This window comes from Galeopterus variegatus, unplaced genomic scaffold (assembly GCF_000696425.1).
Source record: "Galeopterus variegatus unplaced genomic scaffold, G_variegatus-3.0.2 Scaffold85, whole genome shotgun sequence".
Lineage (NCBI taxonomy): Eukaryota > Metazoa > Chordata > Mammalia > Dermoptera > Cynocephalidae > Galeopterus > Galeopterus variegatus.
In genome coordinates this window covers 177533-193737 of record NW_007726196.1, presented here as the reverse complement: position 1 = coordinate 193737, position 16205 = coordinate 177533, and the positions used below count along the sequence as shown (strand labels likewise).

The following is a 16205-nucleotide window of genomic DNA, read 5'->3' as shown; positions in this document are numbered from 1 at the left end:
ATATTAATAATCTTTCTTTATAATATAAACTTTTCACATCATAGTATTTATTTACAAGATAATGATAAAATCTCCTAATACATTTGACCTGAGAAAGGAGAAAGAGCAGGCTGCATCTCGTCATTAAAAATATAAAGTCACTACTTTTCCCATTTAGTTACTCTGGCGATATCTAAAACAGACACAAATATGGCACAATAAAGAAGTAGGAAAAAATGATCTTGTTGCAAGTGTTTACAGTGCTTTATAATTTCTTGAACCTTCTCTTGGGAACAACCAGCCATTAAAACCCAAAATATGACAAGTATCACCTGATTATAGTTATAAATAATATCATAAAGATATTCAAATAGTAGTATTCAGATATACTGCACAGTTTGCTTAATAGTTAACGCTCAAAACACTGCTAGAAAAGAATAACTATATCCTCATTATGTAAAATTATGCTTTATTTTCTAAATAAAAGCTTTACTCGAAGGCAAAACTAGATGAAATTCAAAGGGAAAAGAAAATGATGCATAATAGATTACTAACCAATATTATTAAAGCAAACCTTATTGAAAATAGTGGCTCAAAATAAAGTACAATATCAAAGTATATTACTCCAAAGCCTGCAACAATTTTAAACAGCCATTCTCTTAATGATCTGATTAGTGCAAACATTTATCAGCTATTTTATTTGTGAGGCAATGGAAATATCAATTTTGAGAAATGTAAAAAAAATGTTAAATTTAAATTACACATTTTTCTTTTTTAAGATTTGTAGACCAACTGTTTTTTCTCAATGCTTACTTTTTATAACATCAACTATTTTTATAAAAGAATCTAAAGCTCAATAGCAATCACAAAAGTAAAACCTTACTTCACATAATATGATATCCATTCTGCTGAATACTATTCATCTTCCTTAGGTTAATTAATTATAAAATTTTAATACATAAGTAGTAAGTTTTTTTCTGCCAAGATTTTCCTTTAAGGGCCGGCCCGGTGGCGCACTGCTACAGTGCGCCACTTGGGAGCGCGGCGGCGCTCCCGCTGAGGGTTCGGATCCCACATACAGACCGGTTCCCGCTCACTGGCTGAGCGAGGTGCGGGCGCAGCACCGAGGGTTGCGATCCCATTGCCGGTCCCGGTCCGGTACGGGCGCGACACTGAGGGTTGCGATCCGTTGCCGGACACGAAAAAAGACAAAAAGGGGAAAAAAAAAAAAAAAGATTTTCCTTTAAAACAATAATGCTATATGTATTTTAATTTCCAGGGGTTTTTTGTGGAGAAAAAATAAGAGTATGTGTTACTCAGTTTTACAGTTTTGGGGGTGTTTTCTCCCCAGTAGGTTTAATGTAGCAAAGAAAATAACATGAGAAAACCAGAAGATTATTTTATAATTTTACTCCCCAAATATATGCTCTTTTAGTAGTTCATTCATATGAATGTATAACAAAATTACATGATAACCTATTCTAGGCTATTTCTTAAGGTTATTGGTGAGTTTGAAAATATACATTAACAAAATGAACTAAAATATTATCTAAATTAAGACACATTAACATTTAATAAATTACTTTAGACTTCTAATATATTACCATAATAAAAAGGCTAACTTTTACATAGATACTAAGAAGTTCTCATTCCAAAATTCTAAAAATACAAAAATACTGAAAAATTCTCTAAATGAGAAGTAAAAGAAATTTCCCTGTAGACTGTTTAGTAGTATCAGATTGATATGGATAATGGAATCATTATACCTAAGCTCCTAAACCATTGGTACAAGACCCACCACATCACATGCCCAGACAGAAATTATTTATAAACCTGTCATATCATCAGTCTGTTTCACAGTTGAAAAGGGGGTATCTAATGTAATCAAGTGCCCTTAGGGAAAAAAATCCAGTTAAAGAGCCAAAGCAAAGAAGAACCTACTCTTCTCCCAAAAAACACCTCCCCCCAAAAAAACGGGAGGGAGGGAGAGAAACAGAAGAACACTCCACCTTCAATGAAAGTAGGAAATAACCTAACACCAAAGCAAAAACTATGAAGAGCATCTACCAAACAAAAATCTGGACCAACCAAGAGGACACAGGGGTACCAACGACTGCAAATCTCGTCCAGAAGGCATAGTTCTCTCCAAAGTTCGAGGCATACCTCAGAAGGACTCAATTTAACAAAACAAAACAAAAAAAGCCCTCATGAAAACAGTAAAATCTGGAGATGTATGTATGAAGGCTGAGGAACAATCTCAGAATCCATCCACACCAAGGAAAAGGAAATCATTAAAACCTTCGTAATAGAATTTCATCATTAGCCCTTTAAAGCTTCTGTTTTGACTCAAAGAGAGAAAATCTGGAATGTTGAAACAACTGTGCTGAAACATGATGTAAGGGCAGAGTATGCAGCAAGTTCAAGAGCACAAGATGGCCCAAGCTCTATCACCATACTCCTCCCCACATTTTTCTTCATAAAATACTATCAAAAAAAGAACTCCCACTTTTCCAAATATGAGAAATAATCAAACAGGACCTGACACAGAAGCTATAGGAAGATACTCTAAGAATAAATAATGAAAGGAAAACAATTCAAAAGCAGATGAATAAAAAAAGAACAATTTTTTTAAGTTCCATGACATCAAATAAAGCAAAGAATATAGTAATCTCTGAGAGGAGAGCTTAGAAGAAAGGCACAGAGGATGAAAGAAAAGATGATTAAAAACAACAGGAGAAAAGCTGAAAAGTAAACCAGCAGAGCTTAGGAGGAAAACAGGGAGACATGGGAAACTACTTTAAAAATAAAAGCCACACTGGAGGCAGCAGAATCAGGTTTGCTAGCAGTAATAGAAAACGGTAGAGCAGCATGTGCAAAGCTCTCTAGGAAAGAAAAAGTGACTCTAACCTATTATTTGTCAACTTGTCATGCAAATACAGGCCACAATCACTTTCAAACATTTAATAACTCAGGAAATATTTTGCACATGCCTATTTTGGGGGAAGGAGAAGGTGAAGGGTTGAACCTGATATAAAATCGGGTCAAACAGGCAAACAGAGGCCTAATCATGAGAAATCAACCAATTTTAAAATAGCTATGGTTTAAAACTAAGGAAATTTTGAGTAAAAAATAAAATACAAATGTTATACATCCTGATAATAAATAATATGACTAAAAATCTAAGGTTATAAAAGGGGAGAGGGCAAGTATGAGAAAGTATAACTCTGATGAGCTCCATTTTTAAAGCTAGGACATATCAAATAACTTTAAAAGTTAATAATTCAGTTAACGGAAGCTTAAATATATTAACAAAGGGGAATATCTTACCTAAGAACTTAAATTAATAAAAATTATAAGAAATAGACAGGAGGTGAAGTATAAATATGTTAATTCCTTCATTTTTCATAGTGAGAAATCAACATTGTTTATAAAGCCACATTTTTTAAAAGTTAAAGTATGTAATTTTGTTTTAAAGATAAACTATAAAATTTCCAAAGTAACAATGAGTACATACAAAGATCAAAATGAACACAGGGAAAAAAAAAATGAACACAGATCATATATCAAAATATGTAAATACAGCAGATCACAACTTTTTAATAAATGACAGATGATACTATATCTATTATATCAATGCCATATATGGGGGAAAACCATCTATTAAAACAAGGAGTCTCTGCCAAACCCAAGTGTACACAAATACAGGAGACACAACTGAACCAAAGTGATCAAAACATTGAAAGCAAAAGGATGGAAAAACACAACTTAGAGAAAGCAACAGTCATGTTAAACAAACTAAATTTAAGACAAAATGCACAAAATTAGCAAAAAGGGAACTTTATATTATTTAAAATTTCAAATTCACAGAAAGATCATGTATCTTTACATATCAAAATTTATGGAGTAAAATCTATAGGAAATAAGATGAAATAAAAATGCAAGGGTGTTATATTTTAACTCATGTCTCTCAGCCTGTAACCAAAGAAACAGAATATAAGTAAGAATACTGAACTCTATAACAATTCAAAAAGTAACTAACAGAAATATATTGTATTTTGTATTCTGCAAACATAACAGTATTGGTGACAAGTGCCTATGAAACCATTAAAAAACTACATTGGGCTACAAAGAAAAACTCAATAAACTTCAAAAACTAAAGCATACAGACCACATTCTCCAATAATAGTAAAACAAAACCAGTAATCATGTGAAAATAACAAATATAACTCCTACAACAACCTGAAAATTTTAAAACTCTCTCAGACTCTTGGCTTAAAAAGGAAATCAAAATCAAAATTGTGGATTATCCAGAAAATAACAGTAACTCTAAAGGAACCCATAAACCACAGTCAATGCAATATTCATAGGAAAAATAATGACTATAGAGGCATAAGCAAATAAAAAAGAATGGGAGTGATACATATCAACTTGAAGGAAGTAGAAAGAAGTGAGAAAAAGATGGGACTAGGATTCCAAACTAACAATTTACTTCTTAAAACAGAGTGGGGTGTGGCAAAATTTTAGCTTCTGTTAAGCAGGTGGTTGTAGTTCCATGGTGTTTGTTATTTTCTGTGTTTTAAATTTAATAAATTAATACATTTAAGGTAAAAAATTATAAATGCATTTAAGTTAAATTAAATATTCTATTCAGAAAGGTGGAAAGCAGAAATTGGAAAGCAGATTAAGTCATAAACAAATTCATAATGTAATGAATTATAATCAGAACAAATTATTGATTTAGGAGCCAATCTTTGGGGAAAAAATAACAAGATAAATTGCAAGGTAATTGAGAAGAAAAAAAGCTGTGTGGAGTGGGAAGGGAGAGTAGAGGAAAGAAAATGATACTTAAAATGAGAATGGAGAATTAACCATGTGGTATAAAAGAATCTAAAGGAGAAGACATTGGTACAATGCTCTACAAATACATTTGTCAACCTGGATGAAATGGGCAGTTTTCTAAGACAATTATAACTTTCAAAACTGACCCCAGAATGTTCAGAAGGATGAATCCTATCATGAAACAAGTAATTTCAATGCTATTTAAATTATTTGAGGATAAAAAAATACTTCCTACATTTTTCATAAAACCATCACAAGAAAAACCAAAATCCAACAAAGAGTGTGCAAATACACACAACTGTAAATTGATTTTATAAATAGATGGAATCATCTTAAATAAAATGTTAGCAAATAAAATCCATCACATTAAAAGAATAATTCACCATGACCAATTGAAGATGTTTCACATTAGATCAATACTAGAAAACCTTTAAAGATAATAACAATGTAATGTTTAAGGTTTTCCAAAACCTTTGGCATCTATGGAGACAGCGCTTTTTTTCCTCCAAAAATCTCTTGAAATTATTAAACATCCCAATAAAAATTACAACAGGATTTTTTTCAGTAACTTGACAAGCTGTTTCTAAAGCTCGTATGGGAAAAAGAGTCAAGTGAGATAACAGGAAAACTATGAAAAGTGAGAGGAAAAAACAAGACAGCCTACAAAATATTAAAACCTAACAGTAATAAAAAGCTACAACAATTTAAACATTTATTACTATTGACTTTCAAAACAGTGAGGAATTTAGTATATGTCAAAGATGGCATTTCAAAAAAAAAAAGGATGTATAATTCAACAAAAGGTACTGTGATAAATACACCCTTCCATACTGAGGAAAGATGCTGGTGGAGAAACTGATTCCTATGTTAGCCCTTATATTAGCTGGATCAAAGATAAAAACGTAAAAAAAAGAATCTTGTCAAAGGTATTAGAAAAAACAAGAATGATTTTTTTAAATTATCTTGTAGTAAATAAAACAGAACTTTTAAGCAAAAACCCAAAAGAAAAAACACTGATAAATTTGAATATATTAAAAATTAAAAATTTATCTTTTAAAAACTTTATCTTCTAAATTTATCCTTTAAGAATTGACAAATTGGAAATCAGAAAAAGTATTCTCCATGCATATAAAAATTTTTAAGGGCTAGTTTCCTTAAAATGTAAATATAATATGTATATATGTATGTGTGTGTGTTTAGATCCACACATACACACACATAAACATATATATATATGTTTATATATATATGTGTATATATATATATACACATATATATATATACACACTAAATGAAAGATAAGCCAGCAGAAAAATGGGCAAAGATTAAGAGCAGATAGTTCTGAGCAAGAGAAGAGAAGAGAAGAGAAGAGAAGAGAAGAGAAGAGAAGAGAAGAGAAGAGAAGAGAAGAGAAGAGAAGAGAAGAGAAGAGAAGAGAAGAGAAGAGAAGAGAAGAGAAGAGAAGAGAAGAGAAGAGAAGAGAAGAGAAGAGAAGAGAAGAGAAGAGAAGAGAAGAGAAGAGAAGAGAAGAGAAGAGAAGAGAAGAGAAGAGAAGAGAAGAGAAGAGAAGAGAAGAGAAGAGAAGAGAAAAGAAAAGAAAAAAGGATTTACACAAGGAAACAGAAAATTAGGTCTATATTTTAGAAAAATTATTCTGGCTGTAGTGTAGAAAGAATTTTAGGGGAGAAATAAACGGAAAAGTCAAGAAACGAGTTAGATGTTTCAATAATTCTGCCAAAACTAATGGTATTTAAGAGAAAAAGTTGCAAGAAGGTTGGACCAAAGGTGGCCCCAAAAGTGTACAACTGATCCTCATTATTCAGATTGCACATGTGTGAATTCACCTACTCGTTACAGTTTATTTGTAACCCCAGAATTACTACTCATAGAACTTTTGTAGTCACTCACAGACATGTGCAGAGCAGCAAAAAATTTGAGTCACCCAATATGCAAGTTCTCAGGGGAGGTCAAACAAGGCAGCACTACCCTTCTTGTTTCAGCTCTCATACTGTAGACAGGTGTCCTTTACATGGCTTATTTTTCCATTCTGTGCTTTTTGTTGTTAATTTTGCTGTTTAAAATGGCCTGCAAGTAAGTGTAGTGCTGAAGTGCTGTCTAGTGTTCCTAAGCACAAGAAGCTGGGATGGATGTGCCTTACAAAATAAAAGATGTGTGTTAGAAAAGGCATGAGTTATAGTGCTGCTCGCCATTAGTTCAACGTTAATAAATCAATGATATGTAAATAATATATATTAAATAAGGTATCTTTTTTTTTTTTTTTTTTTTGACCGGTAAGGTGATTGCAACCCTCAGCACGGTGTTGTCTGCACCATGCTCAACCAGCAAGCACACGGGCCATCCCTGTATAGGATCCAAACCCGTGGCCTCGGCGCTACAAGCGCCGTGCTCTCCCAAGTGAGCCACAGGGCCGGCCCTAAATAAGGTATCTTTAAATAGGACACATAAAAAGGTTATGTACTGATTGGTTGATGAGAATGTTGTAACTACAGGCTCACAGGAACCTAAACCTCTATTTCCTGTAGGAGCAATGGCTCAGTATTTGCTAATTCAGAGTTCACCATGACTTTATAAAACATACCTCCACAAATAACAAGAATACACATATATTTACTTATTTATAAGATAAAAATAACAGGAATGGTAATCAATTATAAGTAGTAGGTGAAGGAGAGAGGAATCAAGGATGATGCTAGGTTTCTGGTTTTGGCAACTGGAGGATGCTGATACTGATAATAAAAATTAAGAAATAGAGGAGGACATGGCAGCTTGAATAAGGAAGACAAAGATGTCAGTTTGGGAGAGTGTACTGTTATATACATCATGCTGTAATAAATATAATTAGAGGTTTAAGTGTCCATACTTCCCATTCCCTTTAAGAATAAAAATCATATCTTTGTTCACCTTGGTATACTTTCTACATCTAAAATGCTTTCTTTTAAGCTGCACCATATAAAACAGGCATGTCAACATCAGAAATGTGCATTTTATCCATTTTTTTACTTTCCACTGTCATCTCTAAAATTACTTTACCAATGTTCACCATAACTATACTTTATTAGTATTTCTATGAGAGTCCTAAAAAGTAAAAAGAATATGAGTATATAAAATTTATTCCTGGAATAGCAAGAATTCTAAATAATAAACATCTTAGAAGAAATCCTTTACAATGAGGTAGTTTGTTTTTTAACTCGTTTATAGAAACATAAAGCAGTATCTCCAGCATAAATTATTAAAATACCATTCTGAAATATCAAGTTTATACAGAAAGTCGTGATGGAAAAATAGTATATTTTCACACTTGTTTTAAGAAAACCTCAGAATTATAATTTCTTTCAGTATAGTATAGCTTTTACAAAAATGTACATACAGTTGTCCCTTGATATCTGTGGGGATTGGTTCCAGAACCTTCCAAGGATATCAAAATCTGTGGATGCGCAAGTCTCTTATATAAAATGGTGTAATTTCATATCATCTGTGCATATCCTCCCATATACTTTAAGTCATCACTAGATTACTTATAATACCTAATACAAGGTAAATACTACACAAATAGTTGCTATACAGTATTTTTTTATTTGTATTACTTTTTACTGTTGTATTGTTATTTTTATTTTTATTTATTTATTTTTTTAAAATATTTGCACTCCAAGGTTGGTTGAATGTATGGATGTAGACCCTCTGTTACAGAGGGCCAACTGTATAAACACTCAAAATGTGACAAGTCTTCTACAACCTAGAAACTAAGATTATAATACATATTGCATAAACTGAGCCTTATTAATTATATGTATACAGACAAAAGAAAACTACTACAGAAATTCATATTAAACTCTCCCTGTCTAGTCAACATCAGCTTTGTTTATATACATTCCACAATTTATATAAACAATAGAAAACAATTTCTAAGCTATTATAAAACTGATTTTATAACCAAATATATACTGTGTGAACACAAAACAGAAAACTCAATACACAGATTTTTCTTAATATACAATGTCTACTTAGTTATTCGCAGTGGTCCACATATAGATTCAGGGCCAATTTAAAAGGTAAATAATCACGTAAGAATTCATTATTTTTCTCTTAATTGTGTTTATCTTAAGTGCTTCCTTTTACAAACAAAGAAAAGCACCTTACTAGTTTTATCCTTGATGTGACAATTAGAAAATTAAATATAAAGCACTGTGAATAGTTATTACTACTGACATGAGAAGAAAAACAGTAAAAAAAAGTTCAAGAGAGAGGATACAAAGCTAAAGGGAGGAAAAGAGGTTAGAGTATCAATTTAGTAACTAGGAAAGGGAGGAAAGGTAAAACAAAAAGTAAGGAAAAGTTAAGGAAAGTGTTCTGTACAGAAATAAAACCCTGGTTTGTGGCAATTCATTGTAAGATGAACCATATCCAAAAAAGCCAACTATAGACTTTAGAATACGAAAGAACAAAACATCTGTAACAACATCAGATCTTTTAAAGAACAAAAAAGTGCAAAGTAAAAATGGTAATTTTTGAAAGTCTTTTATATTTTATGTCATTTAGAACGTAATTACATTATTTCTATTCCTAAAGTAAAATATTAATGCATTTGGTCATAATGCAAATAAAAATGGCTTTACCTCCAAAATTGGCCTTTGAACTACAAAGTAAAGTAAACCAAAAACATTCAGCATACCTGAGCTACCAAGACAGCAGCTTGTCAATAAACAGCAGCTGGTGCAGAATATGCACTTGGTGTGAACAATCATCGTCACAAGGAGTGTATTCATCAACAAGCAGACACTCATCTTTTTACCAAGAGCCAACGGCCAAGGATGGAAGAAGTCCTGGGTTCCACCCTCTGAATCTCAGAGACTATGACATTCCCTTAGCCAACAGGCCAAATGCCTGGCACAACAGTAGCCAAGACAAGGCAAATAATACAGAATTTTTTCCCCCACAAAATGAATCTCATAATGGTAGTTACAACCTTAATCAGCCAACAAAGGGAGACATAGTTCACTCTACAATGTCTACTTTAAGACATGGCTTAAAAAAGAACGGTATTTCCACTTGAAAACTAGTTATAGAAGAAGGTAAAATAATAGTACTACTATTCAACTATGAGACAGGTTAAATAAATATTTGTGGATCCATGTGCAAAGTCGACCACTCATTTAGCACTTAATATATCAGGAATTATCAGCAGTTAGAAACAAACTCTTAGAATACAATTCACTTCTATATTGAAGACTGCCTATTTTTAAGACGAGTTGATGAGTCATATTCTAATAGTCCAAAATTGTTTAAATGTTTGATCAAGGCTCAAGACTAGAAAAACAAACTCAGCAGTTGGGGCAATTCAAATAAAATAGAGCTTTGTGATGTTTATGATCTCCTAAGCATCAGTATTACTGAACACTGAAATATGTAATTAAAAACAAAATCAGAAGACATCACAAGAAATCAAGACATGTTTGGTCAAAAACAATGAGGACATAATGCCATCTTAACTTTTCCCAGTGAAATACTGAATATAAAAACACCATACAGACTAAAAATACTGGAATGCCATTCTGAAAATAATCAGAGACAAGAAGTAATACAAAAATATTATCAAATGCACAGTGAAGTAGCTGCCAAAGAAAAATACTTCCTTACGGGGAAAAGGACAGCTGTTTAATTTTCATTAAGATATAACATTTTAGAAACTACTGTATTCTTTTTTTTGCAAGAAATACTAATAATATCTGCATCGTGTTATGCAAAAAAACATAATTCCTAATTAGCAATTTTCTTTGGTATTCCTGATTTCTAGAAATTATGAATTCAAGTTGGTCAGATGTTATTCTTAGCATTAATAATTCCGTTCTACTGATTTCTTTCTCCAAAGCAGCAGTTCTCAAGCAGAAGTACACATCAGAATCAACTAGGAAATCATTTTGAAAATACCCAGTCCCAGGTGCCATCTCTCAGAGATTGATTCAGCCTGTCTGGAGCAAAGCCATACTATCTGTGTTTTGAAAAAATTCTCCCTGTGATTCTGATTGCTAGCTGAGGACCACTGCTTTTGAATTACATACTCCTTCTACTGACTTGAAGAACATGCAACCACACTTGAACATTTTCTATATATTTATTTTAAAGAATACATTTAGGACAAATGGTTTTGAAAACGTATAAAAATAATTTATGTATTAATCCAACTTTTATATTTACATGGTCGCTTAAAAGATTTTTATTTTATTATTATCAAAAATGTATTTCAACAACTTCCACAGTATTCTTATAAGTCAGGAATTTTAAGATTTCTAATAGAAAAGTTTTAGTATTCAGAAAATAATGAAACTGGGACTGATATCTATAATATTTTAAAATATAATTGTGACTCAGCTATGCTATGCCACGTATAAGAATAATCTTCACACTAAACTATAATAATCCTAAGTGGCGGCATTTTCATTTAAGAAGAAAGCATAAAAGTACTTTATAGAAGATATCTCATCATAAAAACTTATAAAGTTGAATGCTTCAAACGAAAATATCTGAGGTTTGATTTCCCAATATAAGGTTTCCGTATACACTTTGTAAACATATACTCATTACAGGCTATCAACTTAAATAACGCCAGTTATGGCTAAAAGATAAAATTAAAAATTTTTCAGTGCCAAAGTACATATCAACTAGAATTGTTATCAACTGATTTTAAGACAACTTGAATATAAAAATCACAACTTGAATCTCAAAATATAAACCAATCCTATAAAGACTAAATTAATTAAAAATAAAAAGCTCTAGAAGAGTAATCAAGTTTTCCTTCTGTTCCTATTCTCTAGTAAATGCTTTCTTTTGATTAGCTTTTACAATGTCATCAGGAGATGCTGATTTGAAGTCAAATGGTGTAATTGCTAACAGAGGACTTATTTCTTTGTCCTTTACATCTTGAACTTGTCTACTATAAAGAAAAGTCTTATAGAGGTTAAGGGTATGTCGCTTGCAGCTTTTCAGTGGATATCGAAGACACAGTGTTGAAGCAAAAGCTGAAGGTCTAGCAGCAAGAGCCTTGGTCCAAGAGACAGAAAAAGGTGGTTTCCTAGTCAAAGAGCATTTATTGTTTTTCTTATTATCTTTAGCAAAATTGGAATTTTTTCCTAATTTGGAACTTAGAACTTTAGTTCCTGTTGTTGGAGCAACCGATTGGTCTATTATAGGCTTTGGAACAAAATCTGGGGTTTTTATTAGGACACTAAGATCAATATTTAAATCTATTCCAGGAGACCTCACTTCAGATAAACTGAGCTCAAAGGAATCTTTCTTAATCTGAGCGTTGTCAACATCAATCGTTTCTGCAATCAAATCAGAGAGTGACAAATTCTCAAGGTCTCTTGTGGGAGAAGCTTTACAAAATGTCAAAGATGATAGAGATCCTGTTAATTCTGATATCCCAGTAGAAGACTGACAGTGATTTGCTAGCTGTGCCAGGGGAAAAGATCCCAAACTTAGATCTGTGAAACTGGCAGACGACTGGTTACAAATATCGGATACAGTAAAGCATTGGCTTGGATCGTTTTCCTTGTGTTCCTGAAGCAATTCAGCTAGGGATGGACTTTCACACTGGGAAAACTGCAAGTTGTCATTTTTTAAAATGTAACTCTTGACACTTTGTTCAACAAAAGAAACACTTCCAACTTTAGTCTTTTTGCTAGTATTTAAATTATCAAGAGTTGTATTTTCCAAGGAGCTAGTTAATTGCAAAGGATTATTTAAACTTCCTAAGCTGTTATGTACTGGAATGTTTTGGAAATCAGGTAGTGAACTATTTTGAATAAATACAGAATTATTAGGTGTTGTACTCTTTATCATTAAGGATTTTAAATCTGGTATTTCTTTGAATGCAGAATCATCTTTGGAAACACATTCCGAGGTATGAGGTCTTAAGAAATCAGCATCTAGATTCTTTGAAAGTAGACTTTCCAGACTTTGTGTGGATGATAATCTGACTGATGGCTGACTTTTATAAGAATCTCTTGGCATATCATGAATTAAGTCAGCTAGTGAAAGCTCTTTTAACTTACATGATTCTAGTTTCTTTTCACTTTTAGGTCTGTCAAGTTTCTTTTTTCTATGGAGTAAATAGTGACTCGGAACTGAAGAATTATGATATAATCCATATTTTACTACTGAGCCAGAAAAATCAATAGGTTTGCTACTGTAATCCAAATGACTTGCTGATTGAACATAAGAACTTTGAACATTATCAGCTGAAACTTCAGAGGAAGAAAATAAGACTCCTTACCTTACAAGAGCCATTAATTTTCAGATGAATAGGTTGACACATGCAGAAGACAGTCACAGCAACCAAAAGGAAACATGAAATGAGGCATTTAATTACTAAATGCTTCTTTTGAGTATGACATGAATAAAGTGATAACTGATCATTATTTAAAATTAATTGAACACTCTAAAAAATAATAATAATGGAATATTACCATTCTTTAACAACCTAAAGTGACCTTCATACTTTGTTCACTGATATATATGTGTAAGTACCAACTCGATGTTCTAATTTTCACGACTTTAACAATGTGAACTTTTACCATATAATTAAATTATAGTCAGAACTGTCTCAAAATTCAAAACTTAGAAAAAAAAAAACTATGTTCACTGTCTTCTGTATTTTAATGCATTAAGAACAAGCAAGCAAACAATTAACAACCTATAATTTCTGCGATCTGGAATACACTACTAATACAGATGACATTTTACAGGCTCATTCCCATAACAGTCAGTTAAAAGTGCACATCTGCTCTCTCTCCACCAAGAAAAACACACTTATTTCATGGAAACACATTGTAAGCAACTTTGTTGTAGCAAAATTTAGCCCACAGATGATAAGAAATATTGACCCGATTAACAAATCACCAAATACTGACAGGTATCATACCAATTAATATAATGGCACCTTAATTCCTTTCTTATATCCACTAAATTCCAAATACTAAAATTTAAAATGAAAGATCTGGCTATAAAATGTAAGAATAGTATAATCATGATACTTATGATATTAATTGATCTTTAAATAAAATGAACTTATAGTTTATACATGATAGAAGCATACAGGGATTCTTTTAACATTAACTGCTTGGTTATTAACTTGTATCTCCAAACTCATTAGAGTTAAAAAACAGCAATTAAAAAGTTCTCTAAGCTACTAACAAGAAGAAAAAAAAGTCTTCTTTTATCTGATTTTATTTCCTCTATGTTCTGTTAGTTATGTAAAACAAGTAGTGAAATAACCAAAAACAGGCTGTACCAGAGGGAAGGGAACACAGTTCTCAGCTTAAAAATTCACAAACAGAAAATCAATTGATAATAATCAAGAATTGACTGGAACATGAAAGATTTTCTTAACAGCTCAAACAAATTAAAATTTTTCTTAAGCTCAAGCAAATGAAAGCCTCTCTTTAATTAATACTTTAATTAATACTTTAGTTAATACTATGTAAAACAACTAAAAGAGAACAAGTAAAGGCATACCTTTTGCTATCTTTCCTGTAGATATCGTTCCCTCACTCTTGTCCTTCAAATTCTGCATGTTATCTTGTTCCAGAACCACTGACAAAGCCTTCTGCACATCAAACTTGTTCTTCAGAACTGCTTCAATCAATATGTCATCTGGCACAGCATCTCCAAGTATCTCTCTCATGTGATCAAGGCATGAATAAAGACGAGCTAGAACAGACAGCCATGATTAAAAGCTACACTAAATGGTGCCATGAAAGAACTCACAATCTTCAGAATTTATAAAAGGACTTAAAACTAAGATATTCAACCCTCCTTTCTTTTTGGCAAAAATTACTTATAATGATCCTATTTTTATCTACAGTGTACCTATATTCCCTTAGAGGAACAATTTCATTAATTGAGAAATCACTATAATAACTATCTCCTGAATAATACTAATGCTTGAAAAAAAGTGTAAGTTGTACAATACACACTAATACCTATTTTTAGTCAATGATGATGATAAATGTCCCCTGAATAATACTGACTAATGCTTGAAAAAAATGTAAATTGTATATACTAATATTTATTTTTAGTCACTGATAATGATGGTATCTCCACTAACCATATTTCACATGTATAAAAAGGGAGGATGAACGTGTAATTATTTTTAACTTGTTAGTAAGCCCAGTTAATCACTAAGTATATTTCTTACATTTCTTAAATTACCTGTACCACCTTTAATTTTTTTTTAAGCTAACTTCAGTTTTTCCCAGCCAACTAAAATCATCCTTAATGACTCTAAAAAAACAGGCAAGATAATCTAATATTAAAATGCCATAAAAACAAGGAACTCCAGTAGAGTAAAAGGAGAATGGACATTCATTTTAAAAATAAAAAATCTGAACCTGGAATTGTCTAAACTGTTTATGGATTTTAATTTTATGATGACTACATTATTATGAAAAGCAATTACTAATAATATTAATTAATAATGTAAAATGCATGAGAACAGAGGCTTTGTATCCCTAGAACCTAAAACAATACCTGGTACCTAGGAGCCAATAAAAAGAAATAAAAATGAATGAATATATTCATTGACATTTGTGTAGCACTTGACAATTTTCACAATACTTTTATATATATATACCTTTTGTAATCCTCACAATAACTCTATGAGCAAATTCTAATTTATAAAGATAAGAAGATTGAAAATCATGGCACTACTAAGTTAGCAATAATCAAAATACAACCAGGTTTTCAGACTCCCTGTCCCATGAAGCCATTTCACAGAAGGCAATTTATATTGTATTTTACATGCTTACAAGTTGAACAAAGAATCTACTGGCAATACCCTTCCTTTTTTAAGAAAGTATTTCATACTTTTTTCCATTGCTCCGTTTCTTAAGTATTAAAAATAAATTCCTCAAATATTTGGGCAATTCTGCTTTGCTTCAGTCCAAGATCAATTTTAAAAGCCTAATAAGCTATGCTGAGAAAATAATACTTATTTGATAAATACATGAATTATTGAAACTGGAACAGAATATTTAGCATAGCTGGCATCATGGCCTCTTCTAATTAGTTATAGGAATTGTTTTCTACATATACACAAAGAGGCAGAGTAGTGAGGGGGTTAAAAGAAGAGGTTACAGAGTTAGACTGGGTTGGTTCATGTCCTAATGTCACTTACTAGTTGGTACAACCTCAGACAAGTTACTTCTCTATGTCCCCTTTCCTCCTCTGTAAAATGAGGACAATAACTATCCTATCTCATAAGGTTGTTGTGAAGATTAAATATGTTAACATCTGAACAGTACTTAAAACAGTACCTGGAGAGCATGTAGTTAAAGCTACAATCATTACTGTCATCATGCAATTACTTACAT

General features: G+C 31.9%; 1 protein-coding gene across 2 annotated transcripts in view; it reads right to left on the bottom strand.

Annotated features, from left to right (window-relative positions):
• HBS1L (HBS1-like translational GTPase) overlaps positions 1 to 16205 on the bottom strand; it is a 79279-nt gene that overhangs the window by 49867 nt on the left and 13207 nt on the right. The window contains exons 4-5 of one of the 2 annotated variants that reach the window (XM_008580305.1): positions 14350 to 14544; positions 10929 to 13103 (exon numbers count right to left, since the gene is read on the bottom strand). In XM_008580305.1, the coding sequence (XP_008578527.1) occupies positions 11638 to 13103; positions 14350 to 14544 (1661 nt within the window). In that variant the 3' untranslated portion in view covers positions 10929 to 11637. Of the gene's footprint in view, positions 1 to 10928; positions 13104 to 14349; positions 14545 to 16205 lie in introns of those variants that run through there. The other variant, XM_008580299.1, reaches the window with a different exon arrangement.